At 42.3% G+C, this 23,299-nt stretch overlaps 2 protein-coding genes across 10 annotated transcripts in view; one reads left to right on the plus strand and one right to left on the minus strand.

Annotated features, from left to right (window-relative positions):
• COL6A2 (collagen type VI alpha 2 chain) overlaps positions 1–1,940 on the plus strand; it is a 34,295-nt gene extending 32,355 nt beyond the window's left edge. For all 3 annotated transcript variants that reach the window (XM_076069818.1, XM_032963562.2, XM_032963571.2), the window contains exon 31: positions 115–1,940. In XM_076069818.1, coding sequence (XP_075925933.1) covers positions 115–779 — 665 coding nt within the window. In that variant the 3' untranslated portion in view covers positions 780–1,940. The remainder of the gene's footprint in view (positions 1–114) is intronic.
• Positions 1,941–4,090: 2,150 nt separating this feature from the next.
• LOC116947557 (neurabin-2-like) overlaps positions 4,091–23,299 on the minus strand; it is a 33,124-nt gene continuing 13,915 nt past the window's right edge. The window contains exons 6-22 of one of the 7 annotated variants that reach the window (XM_032963441.2): positions 22,787–22,940; positions 21,395–21,544; positions 20,395–20,448; positions 18,961–19,190; positions 18,431–18,527; positions 18,098–18,335; positions 13,776–13,844; positions 12,179–12,336; positions 11,064–11,277; positions 10,318–10,402; positions 10,153–10,227; positions 9,906–10,047; positions 9,344–9,388; positions 8,642–8,764; positions 7,981–8,004; positions 7,292–7,495; positions 4,091–6,893 (exon numbers count right to left, since the gene is read on the minus strand). In XM_032963441.2, coding sequence (XP_032819332.2) covers positions 6,687–6,893; positions 7,292–7,495; positions 7,981–8,004; positions 8,642–8,764; positions 9,344–9,388; positions 9,906–10,047; positions 10,153–10,227; positions 10,318–10,402; positions 11,064–11,277; positions 12,179–12,336; positions 13,776–13,844; positions 18,098–18,335; positions 18,431–18,527; positions 18,961–19,190; positions 20,395–20,448; positions 21,395–21,544; positions 22,787–22,940 — 2,269 coding nt within the window. In that variant the 3' untranslated portion in view covers positions 4,091–6,686. Of the gene's footprint in view, positions 6,894–7,291; positions 7,496–7,980; positions 8,005–8,641; positions 8,765–9,343; positions 9,389–9,905; positions 10,074–10,152; positions 10,228–10,317; positions 10,403–11,063; positions 11,278–12,178; positions 12,337–13,775; positions 13,845–18,097; positions 18,336–18,430; positions 18,528–18,960; positions 19,191–20,394; positions 20,449–21,394; positions 21,545–22,786; positions 22,941–23,299 lie in introns of those variants that run through there. The other 6 variants (XM_032963449.2, XM_032963458.2, XM_032963476.2 and 3 more) reach the window with 6 other exon arrangements.

The raw sequence follows: 23,299 nt of genomic DNA on the forward strand, positions 1-23,299 counted from the left end.
AACCTTACTCATGTTAAACACGTGTTAATAAGGATAGCGTGAAATATATGAATTTTATTTAGTTCATTTCATATCTGATGTGCATCAACTTTTTTTTCTTCCTGATAACTGCAGAGCTGGATGTGGCCCTGTGCAATAACCGTCCCGTCGAAGTTCTCTTCATGGTGGATGGCTCCGAGCAGACTGGCATGAACAACTTCAACAAGGCCAAGAATTTTGTGAGAAGGGTCGCAGAGGTTTTGACTCTCTCACAAGCGACGCCATTAATTGACCAGACTCTCTCCTCCGCTTCCACTCCGAGGATCAGCAAAAGCGAAGGTGCCCGGTTGGGCGTGCTGCAGTACGGCGGCGAAACAGAGCAATCCGTCAATCTTGACTTCTCGGCCAACTTCACGGAAATCGTGGAGAGTCTAGAGAAAGCCAATTACCTGGATTCGGCACACTCGTTGATGCCAGCCATTGTTAACGCCATAGAAACCGTCGTGGAGAACACCGCCAACAAGTACAGGGGGGTGCGCAGCAACGCCGAGGTCAACTTCGTATTTCTGCTGAATGGAGGGACGTCTCTGGGAGGCACCAAGGAAGATATGGATAAGGCGCTGAAGGCCCTGCGCCAGCGTGACATCTTCACGACGGTAATCGCGGTGGGCCCCAACGTGGACCACGCGAGCCTACTGCCGCTCACCTTCAACGAACGCGCCTCCATCTTCTCAGTGCGCAACTACAACGAGCTTTTTATGCCGTCCTTCTTCGAGCGCTTCATCAAGTGGGTGTGCTAGGCCCGTGGTGGCTCGGCCCCTGCCGGGGCTCTCTGCTCCGAGGTTTCCCGTAAGCCACTCACGTTATATGTAGAACTGAATCCAATGTTTCAGTGAAAGAAAATTTTCAAATTTTGATTGGTGATGACCCCCCTCCCCACCCCCCACAAGCATTAGGACGTCTGCATTTGTTATTTGCAGCTGTGAATTACATGGTGACAAGTTTCCGTGATTTTTTATGTTTCAATTTTATTTCGTTATTAGGTTTACAGAAAAACTCGAAAAAGGTATTGATATTGCAAATACCTGATAGCATCAATCTTAGCTAGTAGTGCGGTAAAACCGATGTGTTCTCATGTCTATGTTATTTTGTTGTTTGATGGCTAATAATTACTGGATGACATACCCAAAAGTGCACAACTATTACCATGGCTGAATACGGCACTGTTGAGTTTTCCGTAATTTAGAAACATTATACTGCAGGTTCAAATGATCACATGGCTTAGCAAAATAGACTGCACATTTTTGTTAAACGAATAATATGCACCCGTATTATTGTACACTAATACTTCTCATTTGAAGTTACATATCCCTTTTTCTTCATATATATTCTTAAAGTATCAGGTGCTACGTATGGGGAGGGGGGGTTCCATCCACTGCAGTTTTTGTATAACTGTGAGGCAAGTGAAGTCACAATGCAGATGTCTCTGACATCTGAGTCGCCATTTTATCCAATGTCATTATTTACCGGATCAGTCTGTTAAAGTCATGCTTTGAGCTTCCACCAGAGCTATAAGTACAATTGTCACAATTTAGCCATTAGGGGATGATTGTCTGTTATGAAATAAATATAGATCGATCTGTATTAAACTCTAACAGTTAACCCGCAAACATTCACAATGGCCCTTCACTCACAAAATCAAAAATGCAATGCAACTTTGCTACAGAACAGCCATGCAAAATACAACACGTGTAGCTAATACATTGGTGTCTACATTTTAACAGGTGCTACATTGTTAAGTTTTTTACGTAAATATATTTGCATTAGTATGTACAATTGTTAAGCTCAGTTGCAGGTATGAGCTATGTTTTGTTACCAGAGCCTGAAGCCATAGCAAATCATACCGGTTTTTGAATGATTAAAGATAACATAGAGATGTAATAAAACATGCAGTATCTCCACCTCATGCTGGTTTAATGTTATGTTCCAAAGGAGCAGCTGTGTGTCTGTGTGTGTGAGTGAGGATCGCAATCTGCATGACCTTGCTTTGACAGGGCCGCGCAGCTAATGAGTGGTGCCCTAATCTCAGTGGTCAAAATTAGCCAGCATATCTGAGAACACAAAAACACTTATACTGACCGGCATTCTTCAGAACGGTTCATATCCAACTATACTGTGGTCTTTCCACAGAGGGAAAACGGAAGCTTTGACATGGGACGCAGGACAAAAAGGCTGAGGAAGGGGACTTCTACATTTCCATTTTGACCACTGCTTGAAACAGATGGCAGCAGTGATGCACAATTGCTCATTCGTGTAAATGTTGAAATGCGTGCGAGCACACAAACATGCGTGTGGTTAGTGTCATGTCTCCTCTCCCTCACCTCATGAATGGGCTTTAATTATTGTTTTGCAGATCGTATGACAACAAGCGTGCAACGCTTGTCAGTGTCATTAGATATCACAACGGGGGTGTATCCTCATTCCAATGGCAATCATTGATGAGATCCGTTCAGTGGCATTATCGAGGATAATGATTATCATGTGAAAGCTCTTTGTAAATCCACTGCCGGATGGAGGCCTTTCAAAGCCGTGTTGGTGGTAGGGCTTGTTTGAGCATACTTCCTCACACTCATCACTACGGATTGGTGGAAGAGGTCGCCCAAGATCACCATTGATGATCGCCGCGCAGCCTAGGTTGCTAGGTTCATAGTCCAGTGTCACCGCTGTGCCACCACTATCCCTTTATCGATATCATAATCTATAAACGTAATTAAGCACTCTACTGCACTTTTAACAAATGGCCAACTGACTATGTATGTTTGTTGAACTTATTTCGCACCGTACGTAGCCAACCGTGCTAATCGGAGGTGAAGCCCCCTAGCTTCTGTCTGCCAATGTGAGCGTTACTCGAGGGAAGCTACTGGGATATATTTGATGGATCTGACTGCAAACAATAATTCAAAGCTGTAGATTGGAGCCTGTGACAGAAAGTCAGTTTTTACGTTCTGTTTTGACAATAACAAGCGCAAGTGACACCATAAATCTTTAAACGTGAACTATGCAGTGTATGGTGCTGGCCTTTAAAGAACAGGGTGGCAGGACATGAGACTTGGTAATATCCATAATTTTGTCTGGTAAAGTGTACTGCCAAGCGACATTCACGTTTCGATGTTTTCCACGTCAGCAATCTGGCTGAGACTGCAAATAAGCACATTTTCCATCTGGAGGCTTGAAAAACAGACCATCACAAATACAATTTAATGTATAATATGCCCTCTATCCCTCTAATATTTAAACACTATACTTTCCTTACTTATGCGGATGTGTTTTGTCACTGACAAGAAGTAATGAAACCCCAAGCATATAGCTTTGGGGAAAGTATTATTTAGGGCCTGTTAAACATTAATCTGAGCTCAACACGGGGTTTTTCTTACATGCTATGCTGAGTGTACAGTTGTCGAGCAAAATTTGTTTTTCATTAGAATTGGTGTTTCACTATATGTTAAGCGTTTTGGTGATTTTATCAGAACCATCTATTGTGTTATCTAGCACCAATTTGTCATGTGTGGTTGTTTAATACCTATTTCCACAGCCAGCTAAATTGTCAGTCCTAAATGCCTTTAGGTTGTCCAAAAGCACGCTCTCTAAGGTAGCCAGGTGGCTCAGAGGTCTGAGCGATAAACTGGCTCCAATGAGTGGTCCTGGTTCGAATCCGGGCGGCCGCCCTTAATTAAAATGGATTGTTAGGTATAGAGATTGAGGATTTTAGTCCAGTCACAACTGACATCGTCATATTAAATTATTATACATTTAATTTGGCTAGATTCCACCTCTGAAAATTACAGCTGGAATATAATGCGGTGAGCATTCCATAGCACGGAGAGTTGTAAAGTGTTGCCCGTTAGTGTGCTACGAGACAAAATAACAGATCACTTGCAGGGACTTCAGAAGTAGTTCTGTGATATCTTGTTCCATGGGCCTTCCTTTAATGCAGCGTGATGTAACTGTTCTGCAAGAGTTACAGACATGACGTCGACAACACAGTTGAGATAAATAAAACTCCCCCAAAATTACGGTTAAAGATTTCTGACATTCACAATGGTGATGCAAGTTGTGACAAACAGTTGTATTTATTTAGAATATTGATGCAGCATTAGGTCTGAATTTCAAACACGAGTGTTTAACCAGAAAGTACACTTAAATGTAATTGGGACAACACAGTCATCATGTGCAATACTGTATTTGATATATACTTGACATTTGAAGGCTTTTGCAGTAATACTATTTAAAACACTGTCATTTTGAAACAAAAAAAATGGTTCCCCAAATCTGCCCAAAATGCATGGGTCTTGTTGTTTTACATTTCCAATACAACACATTTGCTGGAGTGGGGTATATAAAAACGTGTCTTGTAATATTTTTTCAATTTAAGAATATTCTAGTGCTACGCAATCATTGCATGCATTCAGGTACAGAGTAAAGTGCTCGATATGCCGAATTAGTCCAGACGAAGATCAAATTTCCAGTATATTCCCATATAACCGGTGGTCAAGACTAATGACAGAGTGGCAGCCAAAGGTGGCAACACGGCCGAAAGTACGTTACACAAGGGAGATGGGTTGATTAAATCAGTTCTTGTGCAGAAGCCAGATATGTTGTTGCATCACCAGACCGTGAGATGCCAATGGCTTGGTGAGGCCTTCTTTCAGCAATGAATACATATTGGCTGAAGATAACCCAGTGAAAAATCTGGTTTCTTGTAGTAAAATAATTTCACAATGCTCAGGTATAGATATTGTTTTCATGGTAACTTAGAGACAAGTGTAAAAACGAATTCGTAAACAGAGACTGGTAGGAGTGCCAAGGTTTGCTGTCAACGACTGATCCTCATCAATCACGTCAGTACTAGTCTAGATTACAGTGTTTCCCAAAATTGGGCCAAGGTTGGCGAACATTGGCCCCATGCATCCTGCGAAGTGGGAAGTATAGAAGGAAGATGTGTGGACCACTCTGTCACAATAAACAGCCAAAGCATACATAGCAGAAACAAATATTTCCAGTGCTAATTTTGTTGGATCTACATTTAATTTAATTTAAATGCCTTCAAGGGAAATGTTGGTATTTTCATACCTTGTTTTAAATTCAGGGATGACAGACATAAGAAATAAACAAGACGGATCAACTGCCTACAGAGCAAAGTCAATAATGAATCTGCAGCTGTTGTGCTAGTTCCATCAGTTTCAGCAAATGCAACGTGACTTTGAAATGGTGTTTTAAAGATAGTTGTAAAATATATTATTTCGTTTCGTAGCAAGACTGTAGCATTGTGAAAAGAGCACATTGCAGACTGCCTCACATACTTGGAAATGTATCGAGGAAATCCTTTGATCACGGACTGTGACAACGTCTCAAAGCTCAAAAATCACAGACGTGTGTTTAACACGTAGCAAGCTTTCGTGACCAATATCCATAATATAGGTTTTTTTTGGGTTAGATCGCGTAAATATATAAATATCGTTAAACCCGCCACCACCCGGCACAGCCAATTAGTTAGGTTTGTCACGTAAACAGAACATGACAATTCGTTACTAGTACAGCACACCGGTGTGTTGGACAGCAAAGCCACATTTACAATCTGTCTGTCGCCTGATGAAGCTAGTTGTAATTACTGGCGAAACGTCGTACTCAGATTGTAAATGTTGTGGCTTTGCTCTCCAACACACCGGTGTGCTGTACTAGTAACGAATTGGCATGTTCTGTTTACGTGGCAAACCTAACTATTTGGTTGTGCCGGGTGGTGGCGGGTTTAACAATACATTTATATATTTACGCGATCTAACCCAAAAAAACCTGTATTATGGATCACAGATGTGCATTCATTGGGCCAATATAGAAAGTGAAGGAGTCACCACCTTCATGTCTTTCTGGAAGTCTATAATGGGGCTGCCTTCCTTTCGGGTAAAGAAACCCTTTTCTCTTATTTTCACAGTAATCTAATTTCATAAGTGCAGGGATACAGCAAAGCACATGTAAACTCTATTTCAAACAAATTTACAAGACAGCACAATAAAAGTAATTGCATAATATTATTTACATAACTTTGTTCATTTGTGCTACCAACGTTTCCACAGTTTTAGGTCTGCATACATTTATTTTGTTCCAGCATTAGCATGCACTCACTCTGATATTTTTGTTCCCAAACACTAAATAAACATTTTGCCTGGCAAAGACCTCCATTGGACCATGCTGGGTCTGTGCTATAGTCCCAATATGCAGACTGCGTGTCTGAACAGGGTGGGGGGGGGGGGGCGGGTGGATTTTGGTTATAAGACAAATATCGGCACAGCTGGACACATGAAGCTGATCCATTAATGGACCACAGAATGTACATCTGGCTTCCCTGTTGATGCCAATATTTTAGAGCAAATGCCAATACCTTGTACAAAAATGCTGAATTTTATTAAAATGTATAGCCGCAAATATTTTTCAAAAGGCTATGCATAAACCCAGACAATAAAAAACTGAGAAATCAATTGGTCATATAAACACTGTAAGAATTATGGAAGCTTTGCGGTATTTCCTCTAGTTGCTTGAGCAGCCTCCAATTATAGATGCATATGTAGTAAGATGATGGCTTTCAGCGACCCGAAAGGAAATGAACGGGCAGTCCGAGTAGGACTGAGGTCACTGTAAAGGAGATACTGTGTTCAGGCCGTGGTCTCTGTGCCTCCCCCTTCCTTGGGTCCCTGCTGCTGCCCTGTTCTGCGCCTCTGCTCCAGTTCCTTGCGCTGCACCTTCTCCCGCTGACGCCGCTGCTTCTCCTGCACTTTCCGCTCCTTCTCCAGCATGGCCCTCATCTCCTTCACCTTCTTCTTGAGGAGCCCTCGCTCGCTGAAGCTGTTTACTCCCAGTGCCTGAAGCGTGGGAATAAGCAAATTTCATTAAAAGCTTCATTCACACCACAAATAATAACAATGACATATTTAAAATACTCAACACATTTACCATTGAACCCTTAATACTTTGGCGTAAGGCAGTGTTAATGACGAATGTCGTGATTTTCTTTACATGCTTGTACTCCACGTATGTTTGTCCTTCCACAACTATTAAGCACTGTATTTTTGAAACAGCGTTCATGCCTCTTCCTAGTACAACCATAACAAATATGTCATTGGTGCAAAAGTGCCCTCGGGGAAGCCAGTTGGTAGACAAATTCAGGGCCGTGTGATGGACGGCACCACCTCATCCCCGCCCCCCCCCCCCCACGGGCCTCGTGTTACAAGCGGCGGGAAGGCCTCTGCATTCTGCTCGCCTTGAGCTTGGAGCTGTCGACTTGCAGCAGCTGCCGTCCGTCGACTCCGTGCGCCGTGAACTCGGGCACGTGCTGCTCCAGGCCCAGAGCCCGGAGCCACGCGGCGACGCGCTCCACGGGCCACAGCTGCGGCGACGGAGACTCGGCCCCGGTGGCACTGCCCCCGCCGCCACGCCGGCTGGGGGAGCTCTGCTCATCCAGGATCTGGAGCGAGGAGAGCCGCCATTGAGAGCACAGCGGCCACAGCAGAGGAAGCGCAGAGCCATGGTGCACCGGCGTCGAGCACACACTACAGCAAAACCAATGAAGGTGTAAAAGATAAGAATTGACACGTTGCGTGCTCGGCGACCACACCAATATAAGTGTGAGGCTGCTGATTTGTAAACCCCCATGCCACGTGGTGATGTTCAAAGTTAATCATGTCGCTTTGTAAAATTATTATAATAAAACATTTGATGCAATTTTACTTTGAAAATCAGTATGCGGTACGAGGGTTTAAAGATCGGGAGCCAACCGCTTCGATTGGTAGGGATTGACAAGTATGACGTGACTAGGCATGTGTAAAGTTCTCAAAGCCAGATTTTAAAAATAAGCTGTTGAAAGCCACCTCCTCACACGCCTAATGGTGCTGATGGAATGAAGGATCGTCTAAGCAAAACTAATAACGTAAAAAGCTCATTCGGCCTCACCTCATCATCAATCATGTCCAAGCTCTGCACAGTGCAGCAATGTGGGAGACAGGCACAGTGTACCATCAAGCCTGGCTATTTCAATGGGAACTCATTGCATGCATTTACAATTTCAGGAAAAGTATGTAATGATCAAATGTGTGTCGCAGTGGTGTTCAAGCCCAGGCCTTGAGACTCAGTACCTGCAAAATTTCTGAGGTAATTAATATTCTTGGGTTAGAAATTAAGAGAAGTGCCAACATCTGCTCACAAGGAAATCTGGGTTGCTGGTTTTTTGTGATGTCTAGGATTGAACACCACTGCTAATCAGTACACAAAGTGTTTTTGGATAAAACAACATAATTTTTTATATTGTACCATCCAGTAAAGTAAAAGGTTCTTAATTGTTTACAGGAGAATGGCCTACTTGAGATGTTTAGTCAATTCCTTTAGGAGTGTTTTTATGTGGGAGGAAACCAGGTTGCCCAGGAAAAAAACCCCATGCATACAATAACAATTCAAACCACACAGGCCAGAAGCCTACACGCCGATTAGTTGACTAAATATGTCCTTTCTCCATCCTTGCATCCACATTCATTCATCCCATGGGTAGTGCCCCCTTCTGTGGAGTGGCTGAGTGTGGGATGGGAGGCAGGGGGCAGGGAGAAGGTTGGGGCCTCACCTCATTGGAGGAGAAGACGAGCGTGTGAGAGCGCCCCGTGGAACGCGGCTCTGCCACCCAGCCTGTGAGCTCGCTAGAACTCGCGCTGCTTGGACTCACCTCATCCCCAAACGACAAGTTGGGCTGCACATGCGCACACACGGTAGACACACATCCAGGCGGGCATCAGCGCATACACAGCATCCAACTTAACATTTTGACAAAACTACATAGGAGGTTCAGCTACCTCCTCCATCAGTGGGGCATTGAGGAATTGCTCAATTGTGACTGCGGTGAAGTGCAACGTATCACTCGCATCACTGATAATTGCCCCACACAAGCTTTTGCAAGAGGTACAAATGGAACTAATGTGGCCGCCCTAGGCACTCTCGAATGGTTTTCCAAACGCAACATACACAAATTATAAACTCATCTGTTGCTTTTCAAATTCCACAGGAAATAAGACTACAATACTTCATTGGCGCAGAAGTAAAAGAATACTGTATAAGGGCCAATTTACTCAGCGATGACGCTCCCTAAAAGACGTACGCTTACAGACATATTATGTAAAAAAAAATAACACGGTAAGAACCTCTCGTTCAATCTCTAGATAAAGCAATACGTGGAAATAACAAACTTTACGAATCCATGAAGAAACAAAAAAGTAAAGGATAGGCAAATAAAATAGGGTAAATAAAACTTGGCGTAGATGCAATACTGTACCAAATCTAACGAGCGGTTGAAAAACGATGGCCAGGAGAGGGTAATCTGTGTCAAGGGTAAGAGGGGGGATAAATAATAAATGAACAAAAATATCAATAAAACAGTGTACGATGTATGTTGTTTGAAATTATATGTTATGTAAAGATGTAAATTACAGATATTTTCCCCTGTATCTTAAATGGGCACATTCTTCATGAGAGCCTTGTTAAATTCCACATGTGTAATAGTAAATAGGTCTGAAGTATAAAGTATTATGAGTTGGGGTGTTACATAATTTTCAACAATGCCGAATTGTGCTGTCGATTACCAAAGCGATTCATTCCGCTTTCATACATTTTTCTAAAATATATCTTCGATGCAATTTTATTATGAAAATCGGCATGACGAAGAAGGGTCTAAAAACTGACAGCGTTACCACTTTAATCAGCAGAACAGGCAAGTGTGGTGTCCGTCTGAGCAAAACGTGCCCATGATCTGTCATACGTGCTGGGTTAATACAATTTGACTGGGACTTGAGAAGGAAGGCGTTCGCTGTGTGTGGCATGGAGCAACCCGGCTGCACCTTGTTTCGAGCTTTCACGGGACTGGGCTCCACTGAGCTCTCCGGGGTGGTGAAAGCGTGACCCTCCGTGACCCTTGCTCCAAGCGTCGCCTCACTCCCATCAACGTCTGACTCTCCGATCACAAATGACGCCTGAGCAGCCCTGCCAACCACAGCAACGACAACATTCTAGCTTTGACACAAGGTGCTGTGTGTCAGTGGTCAGTGTAAGATAATTTTGGCGATATGCTTTTGGAAATCGTCATACTGATCTTGTGCCAGCACATTGTTGGATTCATCTTCCACTTTCTTGTCTCTCCTGGTGGAGCGTTGCAGAGCAGCACTGGAAACGACACAGCATTTTGAGAAGCTTTTGCCAGCAGTTCTTCCCAGCAGAGGCAGAGAGATAAATGAAACGTTGAGAAGCACTTACCTCACTTTGTCGCCAAGAGGGCGATTGCCTGATAAAGATGGGGAGGAGCTGCTCAAGTCTGGTGACTGGCTGCTCCCTCGCCTCACTGCAAGAAGGGTGGACTACTTCATAAAGCTTTTCACAGTAAGCACATGGAGGTAGAACACCGATTTCACAAAAAACAAAACTACAAGAGAAGTAAAAGTCAAAATGTCAAAGTGATTTCTTATTCAAATGAGGCAGTGCTCATCTCCTGTTTAGAGCCCTAAGCAGTTGGCGGGAGTGCCACATTCCTTTGACAGGGGTGAGTCTTCCATAGGACAACCACTTTTTACTTCCCTATGAAGTTGTCCTGAGTGTATCATCCGCAAAGGGTCCCCAGAGGGGTCAATACAATTCGTATGCACTATAAAAAATATATAATTATAAAGGGTGTATAGATGTAGAAGATTCAGGGAATTTAATATATATTTTTTATCCGGCCAGTGGATAACATCACCCACTCAGGCCTGGTTTAAGGAACGTTTAAGAAAGCGTCGTAGTAGTTTGTCTTGTAGTCACGTGTTTAGCTTGTGAAGCAATGGCTACAGAAATGGGCAAAACATATTGAAATTACATATGACTGGCATGTTACACAGATATAAATTACAAATTAACCGTCATGTAATTCACCTACAAATTACTTTCAGGCGCATAAATTAGATAGCAGTCACACATTACAAAATTAAATTATGTTACATTTATTTTACTGCATGTGATTGAGATACCGCTCATCCCTGGCAATGGCCTGTCCCGAATGCGGTGGCCACGTGGCGGAGTGCGGGGCGAGCACGAGGGCGATGACGACGTGGCCAAGGATGGGCTGCGGCTCCTGCCCGGGATTCGTTCGCTCGGCACAGGGCCCGGAGAGGAGGACCCGCCCAGGGACGAAGTGGATTTCAAAGTCACTCGCCGTGAGCTGCATTCCTCCTCCCTGCCCTGCTGGCATCATGAAGCGCAGGGAACAAAGCGGACGAGCGGATTCGTATGAGCTGGGAAGGGAGCAGCATGTATGTTGAACTTCTTTTGCACCGTACATCGCCAGCCATGCTAATGCGAGGTGCGAGGAAAGGACACCAAACTAAACAATATATGTATGTTGAACTTCTTTCACACCATACGTAGCCAACCATGCTAATCGGAAGAGCAGGGGAAGGGCAACAAACTAAACACAAAAAGCACTTCTAAAGAAATTAGTTGGCATGGCCAAGAGACTCCAGCCTGACACATATTACTCAAATCTATAGCACCAGTTCCACAAATGTTATGTAAAAGTCAATACTTCATTTTCCCAAACATCTATAAGCGAAAGCCACAATTGTATCTTATCTTGCATGTATACAAACAATTGCTTCAGTGATAATGATATTAATGATTATTTTGTATGCACATATTCAACACGCAATATGCCAGGGTGTCTCAGATACAAGCAATAAAAAATATACTTACAAGACAAAAAACAGTAATATTTTACCTCATTATTGGATGACAGCAACAGATATCCGCCCAAGTGGCTCTGTGGCAGAATGCTCAATTCATATTCAGAGGGATGTGAGTTCAAACCCCGGTTGGTAGTCAACTTGGCCCACCATAGTTTCACAGTCGATAAAACAAACACGACTTTTTGGGAATTCCACACTTGTAATTATTTGTTGATTTGGTACCCTATAGGAATGTAGAATTTCCACTGCTGACTTAAGGCCACCAGCAGAAACTAACAGTGGCCAGTGCTCACTTGAGCGGGCAATACTTTGGCTTTACCGCCGTCATTCCTTAAACGTGTCTTGTTTGTGTTAGCTTGCTCCGGCCCGTTCTTGCGAAAGGTGAAGGGTGCAGGGCTCACGGTGGACTCGAAGGTGTCCTCCCCGTCAGTAGAGCCCAGGCTATCGCGGATGTGGGACCAGGATGGGCGCTGGCGGCGCGCACAGCTGCTCAGTTGCGCGCGCGCCTTCTGCGCGCTCGAGTCCAGGCGCTCTGTTTCAGGAATCACTTCTGAGAAATCTGTGGGTACAGCAGCCACACGGACGTGTCATTCTCCTCCAGCACTGGTGCACAATATCTCTCTATCACTCCCTACACTCGCACAAGTGGAATTCTTCGGTGTGATGATGACCACACAGTCATTCCGGCCAGCACTGTACTTCAGTGATGATGGCATTTTTTGTGATACCAGCACAAATACAAAATGCGATGTTTCTAATCTCTTCGTTAATTTTTTAATTAATTAGTTCTTATCATTTGTATTCTGTTAATTTCCTAATTGCTGCCTTGTCAAATGCCACCTGAGTATAAATCATTAATGAGAGTAGAATTGCAATCATAAAGCATTGTCATTTATCGTGAATCCGCCTAAGTTTGTGTTCGTCGAGTGAATCGGGAACTGGCAATCATGAATGTATATTTTATAATTATCATCTGTGTTGTGCCCAGAGTATTCTCATTAAAACGCCGTTCCCTTGGGGGACGGCTTTTGCCGCGATGCAGAGAAGCACTAGAGCCCTCAGTCTCGCTGTCAATCAGGACCCTCCCCTAACTTTGTCTCCCATACAATGCAGGAAACTGTAGCAGGATCGTTTATTTACATTTGATGTTGGCAAATTGTGGCTGATATTACGATAAACAGAGGTTGCTTTTATATTAGTCCACTTCACATTGTTTTACTTTTGAAATGTTTTAAATGCTCTGCACAGCACCTCGTTTTAAATATTTATACACCCTCATATTATTTTACACTGTTTTCCTATGCACTACGTTTGTAAACTATAATTGTATTATCTCATATTCATCTTCTTCTCCCTTGCAAATGAAAGCGTGTCTTCTTAATGCGCTTTTACCCATGTATAAATGAAATGAGCTGACTAAATGAGCTGAGTACTGTCACCTAACTTGTGATTAGCACTTTAAGAGTATAATGTTTCACTCAAAGAGCACAATTTAGCTGTACTTTCTGAAATAATATTTTAATACTGCATCACCGTGGAAGGCATTTTAAATGGAAATAGTTTCAAATCCAAATACTCTTTCGATCGTCTATTTGCAATCACTTAAAACCTAACACAAGTGCGTGCAATAACATGGCTCATAGCTCACTTGTTCAGGCAAGAGCTTTTAAGCTAGGAAGCAATTTGTGATGCTAAATATTCATGCAGCCATAAAGCTGTCTACAAGTGTGTGGCCTGCCAGCAAGGGTTATTTATTTACTTCAATGAGATGCTCAGCTTGAATGATGCATCGTAACAAAGCACAACATCAGTCACTGTATATCATTTCAATTATTTTCACGATACAACCAGCAGGAATGCTGATAAGCAGATATAATGTAATGCTTTACACTCCAAGTTGCTTTGACAATCGGGAAATTATTTTTGAGATAGTCCCATGACAAAACGATCATTGTTTAATGTATTTCATCATAAATTAATCACAAAAGCTCCGCTTACCAAACACATCTTCCAGATCATCGCTCAAACTTTTGCGCTTGTCCTCCAAAGAGCTCTCCGCAGGAGTGCCTGTAAAAAGCAAATAGGAACGTCAGTTTTCAACCTATTTATACACAGCTGTTGGAGAATAAGTTACTGCTTAATGCCACAGAATGAAATCCCATTACCAATATGCAATAGTATTACTCTGTAAATGATATGAATATACATGGAAACAAACAACAAAAGCACACAGTTATGAAAAGCAAATAATATTTCAATGCATAGAAGCTGGATTCAATTAAACCATCTAATGCTCAGCACAGTAGCAATGACAACAACATGCAGTATATCTTTCATGAGGTACATGGCTCTTGGTCATTTTTGGAGCTAAGTGCCTTTTAATTCATCAAAGATGGAAAGAAAAACCATTAGCTTTCCTCTTGGGAGCACAGGATTGATTACTTCCCTTCCGGACCGATCTCTGATCCAAAGTAACCGTTCTTTGGGCAGAGTCCCCATCATGACAGAGCCCTGCCTGAAACTGAAATGCTCGAAGCACAAGCCTCACAGTTACACCGAAACAAAACACCCAGATGCCACAAGCGACATGGCGATGACAAGCCGTGGAGGTACAACACGAGAGCCTCGAAACGAGCGAACAGGATGTGCGACGAGAGCCACGGGGACCCCTCGCTAGCTCTTCCCACAGGACCGCGTGGCCACAGCATGCTCACCAACCTTACCGCTAACGGCCTTCTCTTTCGAGCAAGGGTTCGTGGACTTCGGCTTAGCAGTGGAGTCCCTTTTGCCACGCACTTTCGAGCGGAAGAACGACAACATCGCCATGCCGAGAGCACCGGGCAGCGTGTGTGCCGAAGAGCGGCGGCCACGCACGGCCGGCCCACTGTCCGGCCAACAATGGCTCTGCCTCACGATTGGCTTCCTTCATCACGGGGCCTTAACCCCTTGCAAGTCAGAAGCAGTGCTCAGCGCTACAGCCTAACCATGCTGGAATTAAATGCAAGGCACTCGGGAATATAGAATGATTGTAGGGTTAATTACGGGTTTTTTTATCCTCATTCAATTGTTTATTTAGATATCTGTGTTGGTATCGGGTTTTTAACTAAGTATCCTTGATGCACATAGCAGTAAAATGTAGTGTAACAGCCATATTATAAGATGTGACACATTTTCAATCTATACATTTTCATTGAAAATACAGGGAAAGGAAATCGAGTATAATTTTTACTTTGTAAAAAAAAAAAACCCGCTACATTTCATAAATTACAAAAATATCAGGTAATGCTTTCATATGAACAATAATTTAGACATTGGAATAGTTAATCTCCATGAAGCGGAGCATGATAAGATGCAAGGGGAGAGGCCGTGGATTTATTGCTCCCCACGGCCGGCATTAAAGCAGCCTCCGCCAGGACCAGGACAAGGGCGTTGCCTCCCTGGTCGTGAACGTGAGAGTGTAGCATCAGGCCCTCACAATGAGAGTGCAGCAATAGCCCCTGACAACGGGATTATATAAATTAAGCCCTCACAATGACTTTCTACATCTATAGGTAGAGTTAATTTGTTTCTACTGGATTATTTGACCATAAAAGGCGCACCGCATGACAAACGGATTCTTTTTTTAAGGTTTACTGCACAGATTTGACTGCATGTTAAGTCGATAATTTGATTTAAATATTAACTTTCAAAGCGTTGTTAATAGTATGTTAGTATGTAAATTCAGGAAAATACATACACTGAAACTCCATGTGTTGAATGAAGTTAAAAGGATAGTTGAATGTGTCATTTAATCTTATGGTGTAATTGTATGATGCTTTGGAGAAAAAATCATTACAATAAATATAACATTGCATTAGCGTATGGTAATTCACTTGTGCAGTGCAGATGTCAGCCCCTTCACAAACAAAACACTACATCACTGTGTGACCTTCTGTCCGATGGCTTTACGGCTTGCGTTAACAAACCCAGCAACACTGTCAATCTCTCGGTATAAATCAATGAATCAGATTTTATTTCTTCAAAGGTGCCTTTCTTAAAACCGAGGCCCCCATACCTAAAATCATCCTTTTTTTTAAACCATGCAATTTAAATAGTAATTAGGTTGATCTGCAATCATACCTTTTGTAACATTAATTAACTTTTCATATGTGAAATCCAGCACAGGGTGGGAGCCATTTAGGCAACGAATGGGCCCCAAATGTTTGTAGTCACATTCTGGGGATGTTGAGCAAATTAACTATTTACCAACATTTTACTGTAATGTAACACATTTATTTAAAGGTCACCGTAGTGCTCACAAATTATTTAAACACGGGTGAGCAGTGATAACCAGCACACTACATGTTCCATATAAAATGGAAACTATGAAAATTGAAGCATTTAGTCTGTTCCACCACACATTGATGTCAGTCTAAAACTTGTCAGGCAGTGTCTTAATCATTGTCTTCCTTTAGCCATTTTTTTTAAACAATAAACAGATTACACGCAATTTTGTAAAATATTATACATTGAATGACATCTCATCGTACTAAATTTAGATTAAAAGGTTATGTTTTTAAAAAATAATCTTTCCATACAGTTATGAACAGCAATGATTTTCAGGCTATATAAATCGAATTAATATAAATTTGCATGCCCCTTTAATTTAGGGAAAAACATTTAATGCATCTGCATTTGAATGAAGCCTACAGGCAAAGATAATTATTTATATTGAATGTATAATTTACTTTAAGCAATGCTTGCTTCCATGTAAAATGTAATGGAATGAAAATAATCCTATCGGGGAAAACCCATTCAGAGGGAATGAAAGGAAACATTTTGGACAACCTTTCTCATCCAAAAGTCATTGTAAGGTGAAACAAAATGATGAGTCTGTATATTAGTAGTTAGTGCAACATTTGTGCTTGCCCTCAAAGTTTCTGAACTGAAAGTTTCTCCGACAACTTGTAGTTCACAATTTTGTGAAATACTTAAATGCTTACAATTTCACAGGTAAGCTATTTGCAGTATGCTTCAACAAAAACACATTTACTATTCATTTAACGCTCACTGAAATTCAGGATTTGCGCATGAGGCAATCCGCTGAGTAACATGTGTTGTTGGCACATGACTGGAAACAGATAATAATTGTAAAGTGATAATCCTTTTTCAGAACATGCATGTGCCCAAATAGTATTATTATTGTTATTACGTTGGCTTTTATAAAAAAACATATTTTCTTAATATGTTATTTCCAAAAAAATTATGTACTTTGATATGACCAAAATATTAATGTATTTTTTAACATGTGGGGCGCATGTACACAATTTATGTGGTGTATAAGGGAAAGTAAGCTACCAAAATGACCCACAGTAAAAATACCACTTTTATTGTCATTTCTTCATTCATACAGACCCACTTTTATGGAAACCACAGGAGGAGCTACATCTGAGGCTATCAAATGACATCAACACTGAAATAGCTTATTTCAGCTGCAGCAATTAAAACTGTGCATATCACAAATAATCACCACATACTGTAAATGTACACGAAAATATATTTAAATACTGAACGTATGTTTTCTTCATCAATGTACACCATTGCCTAAACGTAACAGAATGACTTTTTTTAAACAACCTTGCAATGTGCGATCAAATGGAGTATAGTGACTGCACAATGTTCGCATGCCAATGTAACACTCAAGTAAATTACATCATAACACTGAAAATGCCAGACAATTCGGGCTACTGCATAAGGTAGGGATGTTAGCGAGTTCCACAGAAGTGCAGGCTTGTGCCACGATGCTGGCACAAGTAAAATTTAAAACCGAAATGCTTACCATTAAATTACATCTACTCTGTAAGCATCCGGCTAGGGCCACTGTGATCTACAAAACATGAAATATCTCCCATTTAGAAGCTAGCATAAAAATAAAAACGGAATGTTCATTAAAACAAATCCGCTTTGTTTGAGAAGTTCACTTTGTTCAGCAGGCACATTAATCTCTCTCACAAGTTAGAATGTTTGTGAAGCTTTGAGACAGATGCTCTACCTGTGACAGGAGACTGACAGCAATAGGCGTAACGCTCACCTTGTGATAGTTCCAGCGGGACGGAAAAGATATGATCTAAAAAACGACACCTGTCAAAATAGACTACGTTTACTTGTTCATTAAAAGTTAAAACAGAATGCAAGCGCTTCAGTTCTGTTGTGAGTATTAGGAGCTGCTTGCTTTGTGCTGTGGTGGTCAGATGCTAGTGCTTCCTACAAACCGTCTGCAACTGTTACTCCCTCAGAACGCTACTGACTTGGGACTGTCTGAATCTAAAACGCTTGCCTACCTTCAGAGGCATCATCACCACTGGCCGTGATGCCCCCTTGTGCTGTCAAAGGTGCGGAAACCCCGGGTCCTGCTGCTGAGCTTTCTCCGGAGGAGGGCCCGGACCACGCTGCCACGGAATGCTCACGACACAGCTCCATGGGCTCCGTGCTCCCTGATGACCCGTCGAGCCCCAGCAGCAGCAGCAGCCCGGAGTCGCTGGAACCGCGCCTCATCAGCTCCCGCTCCAGCTCTAGTATCTGCGGTCGTTGTCAAACATGCCCCAGTCAGCAGTCAAGCTGCGAGTTGTGCCTTTGTTTTTAACCGTGATTGGGGGAGAAGTTAAAGTGCCTACTCTGTTCTGAAGTGTCTCCACTTTCTTCACGTAGCCTTGTTCCACCTCGGTGAGCTTTTTTGCCTGAGCCTCTTCACGCTTGAGCAGGTCCGATTCTCTAGGATGGACACCACAAACATGCTTCAGATTGCATTGAAGACAATGACACGCACGAGCTGACCAGGAGATGGCAGTATAGCAATGAAGTGAATGTGCGCTGATATTTGAATATTATCCCCTGGAATCTGTGGGTTTTCTAACACGTGCAAAACACTCCATAATGGAATTGACCAAACATCACAATCCAGGACTATCCTAAAAAAAGAGTCTTGGAACTCAGTGAGGATTTCTATAAATAAATGGGAGTATTATTATTATTATTACAACTACAGTATGAATATTCTATGGTTATTTCGGTAATGTCACGTAGATAGAAAAAATAACAATAAAATAATAAAAATAAAGTGAATAAAAAAGAATAAGTGAATCAGAATGTAACCATATTTTCCATAAATAAGATTCCAAAAACAGCTTGACTCGAGTAAACTCACTTTTGCTGATAATCCTTTATCAGCTTCTTGGCTTTGTTATATTTCTTCTCCAGGGCCTGGTGTTGGGCTTGGCTCTCTTTGAGGTGCTCGTTGACACTCTGACACAGCGTCTGCGCCTCCAGCCAGTATCCCTCCAGCTTGCTCATGCGCTCAGCATTCTCCTCCATGCTCTGCTGCAGCTGGAGCCGTTCCAGCTCCCAGCGTTGCCTCTCCTGCTCACTGAAGACCAACTGGCACGGACGGAACGAGCGTTTTATGGCGAGACGCGTGGACCTACTCTTGTCAACCGGCAACCCTGTCCCACTGGTCAAGCTGCAGAAAGCACTCGGGTACGAACGCAGAGGATGTCTTAAGGATGCGGGCCTGCCAACATATTCAGTCGGCGAAATCAGACTCTGCGTTAACTTTAGCATCATTGAAATACTTAGTCATGTTTATGTGACCTCAGAATGTATTCTGTGGAGTCCTATTCTGTGGCCACATTTCAAGTTCATGTTTATTTGATATGATTTAAGCAGGTAAGAACTCAACAGACCATGATGAGTCTCATTTTCAAGAGTGACCAATCGTAATAAAATTATAATTCTAGATCTGCACACACAAGTAAATCACGTCCAGTATATTCCAAATTAAATCAAATGTTTCGCTCCGGATGACGCTGCAAAGTATTATCTGTATTTTGATTTAGCGTGCTGATTTTAAAGGTGCATTGAAAAATTTGATATTCCGACTGATGCTTCTGTTGTTGTGGAGTAACTCATGCAGCCAGCTATGGCTCTAGGATTTGGTGTTACATGTTATTTATGTAGTTTATTGTAAAAAATTCGGTCACAGTCCCTATGATCACTGTTACGTTGCAATTATGGCTTTAGTTTTTGGTGATTTCGAAAAGTTTTTTGGTTTGGACATGTTTGTTTTGTTGTAGTACGGAGTTAGACTGACGGCCTTAATCTAAGTTTTCTTGTGGTTGTTGTCTGACTTGCATCCCACTGGGATTTTTTGCACACAGCGTTGGTGTACGGTGATTTTCGGGAATATTTTGCTGTTTTTTTCATGGATTTTCTGTTTGCAGAGTCACATAATCACTTTAAGATGTTTTCTTGTTCGTGTTTTTGTTTTTTTGTTTGTTGTGGTCGCACCCAATTCAAGAGCCGAATGGCTCACAGGGCTATACCAAAATAAATAAACTGAAACTAAAAAAAACCTAAAAAAACACACATCTTATAATGAAACATGACGCAATAGCATAAAACTAGCATGGTATTTTATATCGCTTTTGGATCAAGTGCAAGAATAAATGTTAACATGTTCTACAAACCACAAAAATACAATAGACCATTGTAATGTACAAACAAAACAAGCAATAAAAGCATAAATCAACACTTATCCTCAACGATTGACCAATTCTCATGCAATTTAAAGAAGAACACCCACCTCCTTCTTCAATTTTAAGATCTCGGCCTCAGTCACAGCATGCTTTATTCTCAGCTGAGAGAGAGAGAAAAAAAAACAGAAATTAAATAAATAAGCACGAGCGCACAATAACGTAAATCCAAAAATAAGTAGAAATGTGAACTGGATTTTAAAAGGTTGTCTTTTGTTTGTGTGTTACACAAACGATTCATGTAGCGCAATATTAACGGCTGAGAACACAACCTCTCACCGGGTCTCCATTCACTCGGCGTGTGTAAAGCAGTAATCTGCAGCTTTACAGACGATGCTCATCAATTTCGGCGCCACGCGATAGCAAACCAAATACAAATCAGCATCATTTTTCAGCTGCAGTCTCTCTTTAAACCTCGGGGCAGTTGTCAAAGGAATCACGGTATATCTTTACAATTACCATCACAGTGTACAATAGCAGTTAAAGTAAAATGCAATGCAGAGTGCCCTGAGGGTTCATTATTAGTGCATTACTTTACGGTGACACAACAGCACAATACTGCCAGTGGGTGAAAATCAGTTCAGGTTTCAGGCAGCTGGCGTATTTGAATAATTCATGACTGTGTGACTTGCAGATATCAGTCTACAAGCTGAACATGATATCTGCAGACAAGTACCTTGCAAACATGAATTAAAATGATTTTATCACTCTAAGATCTCCTCCTGAGCCCCTATCTCTCGCACACTTTTATAGTTTTGCTCTTGCACACCCGTGAATACTGCTCTACTCACAATCTCATTGTCATACTTTAAAATTATTCACTGTATTATGCTTTATTCAAACCAAGCATATGCGAAATGAATACTACACGGTTGGAAAAATGTACGTGAAATAATTTAAGAGATTGTAAAATGTCAGCAGCACCGTATTTCCAATGCGTCGTCTGCCTGTAAACGTTATTGCATGCCGAATGCACTCACTTGGCACTGGAAGAGCGAGGTGCCTGTAAGGACAACTGGGACCGTGGGGTTATCTGACATTGGCACTCACCTCCTGGAATCTATGAGCAAGCTGTCTGTCCTCCGTGTTCGTGGTGGAGAACATGTCCCCGTCCTCTCCCTCGGCTAGCTCGAATACCTCCATGGGCAGCCGTCCCACGTGCGACCCGTCGTCTTCCTCGTCCGTGGCATACTCGCCCGTCTGCACCCACACACCGTTCATTCCATGGGGCTGTGGGTGCCACAGTCCCTCCTCACCGGTGGCCACTTTCCAACGCGACACCTCTCTCACAGCAGACACGCAGCGCTCATAACGATGCCGTATCATAACGTGCGAGTTTTGCGCCGTTGAAAGGTGATTATGCCACTGTGTTGCAAAGTAGGACGATAACACACAGGGGTTAATGGGAAAGGAAAGCTGGTTCGATGTGCACAAAGGAAAATAAAGCATGCAGAGTGAAAACGACTTACGAGGAGGAAAAGGCGTAGAGCACAGTTAAAATACATTCTCAAGCAAATACCTGAAAGGTGCATGACAGTGGTAACACTGCACACCGAAACCACAAACAGGATTATCATTCTAGCGATGACTCAAATGCTTCCTACATTTATTACTGTGCATTGAGCCCATACGTGCAGTATGCACCAGGCTTAAAGCTCACAATGAAGAGTTCAAATAATCTGATAATAATTTAAAACATTTCAAGGCGTTATTTTAGAAATCGACCGTACCTATGATGTATGGTATGTTGTATCTACAACACTCAGCTTGCATCACACAAACCTGCTTGCTGGCTCCGCCATTAGTCTACCTGCCATCACGCTTGGCATCAGGTGAGCCATAGTCTAATGTCTTTCCCTTCGGGCAATTGGGTAAGAGGCGGTTGAGCCACACGTGAGTCTATGCAGTGGAAAAAAAAACAATGGCTGGGGATTTTGGGGTGAAGGAATAAGCCTGGCATGCAGGGGGGGGGGGTGACCACTGACAAGCTGCACCAAGGGAAACATTACACAACACGTTGAAATGTAAAACCACAGCAAAACACGTGTAATACTTTGACTGTGACAAAACATGCACGTACATAGGTATCATCTCATGTGCAGTGATATAAACAGGGCCTGATTCATGTGTTGGGGAAAAAAGAAAGTCGTATATTTTTATCTGAACAAAAAGACTGAATTGGCAGAAAATGGCGATAAATTGTGCGTTATTAAGCCAAATGTTTCTGGAATGTGTTATGGCAAACATGAATTAACTCTAAGACACCTTTCAACTTGGCATTTAATTTAGCGATAACATAATTGTCAAACAAATAATTAAATAAGCACGGAAAATCTCATTCTGAAAACAAAAGCATTGGCATGAATCGCTTTTTGCTTATTAAACAAAGGAACAAACAAAACAATCTCGCTAGCATGCCAAAGTAGGCCGACGTGCCGTTACCTCCTCATCATCATCATCGTCATCGTCGTCATCGTGGTAGCGGGCGTACTGCTGCTCCAGGAGCTCCCTCTGCCGCCGCTCCTGCTCCAGCGTCTGGCTGATGAGCCGCGCCACCTCGCTCTCTTGGCCCGGCCGCTCACGCCCAATTCGGAACCTGCACGATCCCACGGGGTGGAGTGTTGTCAACGCACGGGGCCATCGCCACCGGTGAGCCCGCTGTTTTGTTCGCCAGTGAAGTAAGCTATAAGCAGTGGTTGGGGCCCTGATCATCTTTGCTGTTTGTGTAAGATATGCACACAGTACCTTACAGATAATCAATGGAAGAGGGATTAAAACAGATTATGATTTTGAAATGCACTATAAGGGCAAGATTATCAACAGAAGTGAGTGTACAGACAAATCAGATTATCATATGTATTCTAGTTATGAGTCCATAAAAAATATGTATCAATACATTGTAATATCAGCTTCAATCATGTTGGTTTTCAACAATACATTATTATTTGTGTGTGA

This window comes from Petromyzon marinus, chromosome 2, assembly GCF_048934315.1.
Source record: "Petromyzon marinus isolate PM22_M1 ecotype Great Lakes invasive population chromosome 2, UKy_Petmar_22M1.pri1.0, whole genome shotgun sequence".
In the NCBI taxonomy this organism is placed as follows: Eukaryota; Metazoa; Chordata; class Hyperoartia; order Petromyzontiformes; family Petromyzontidae; genus Petromyzon; species Petromyzon marinus.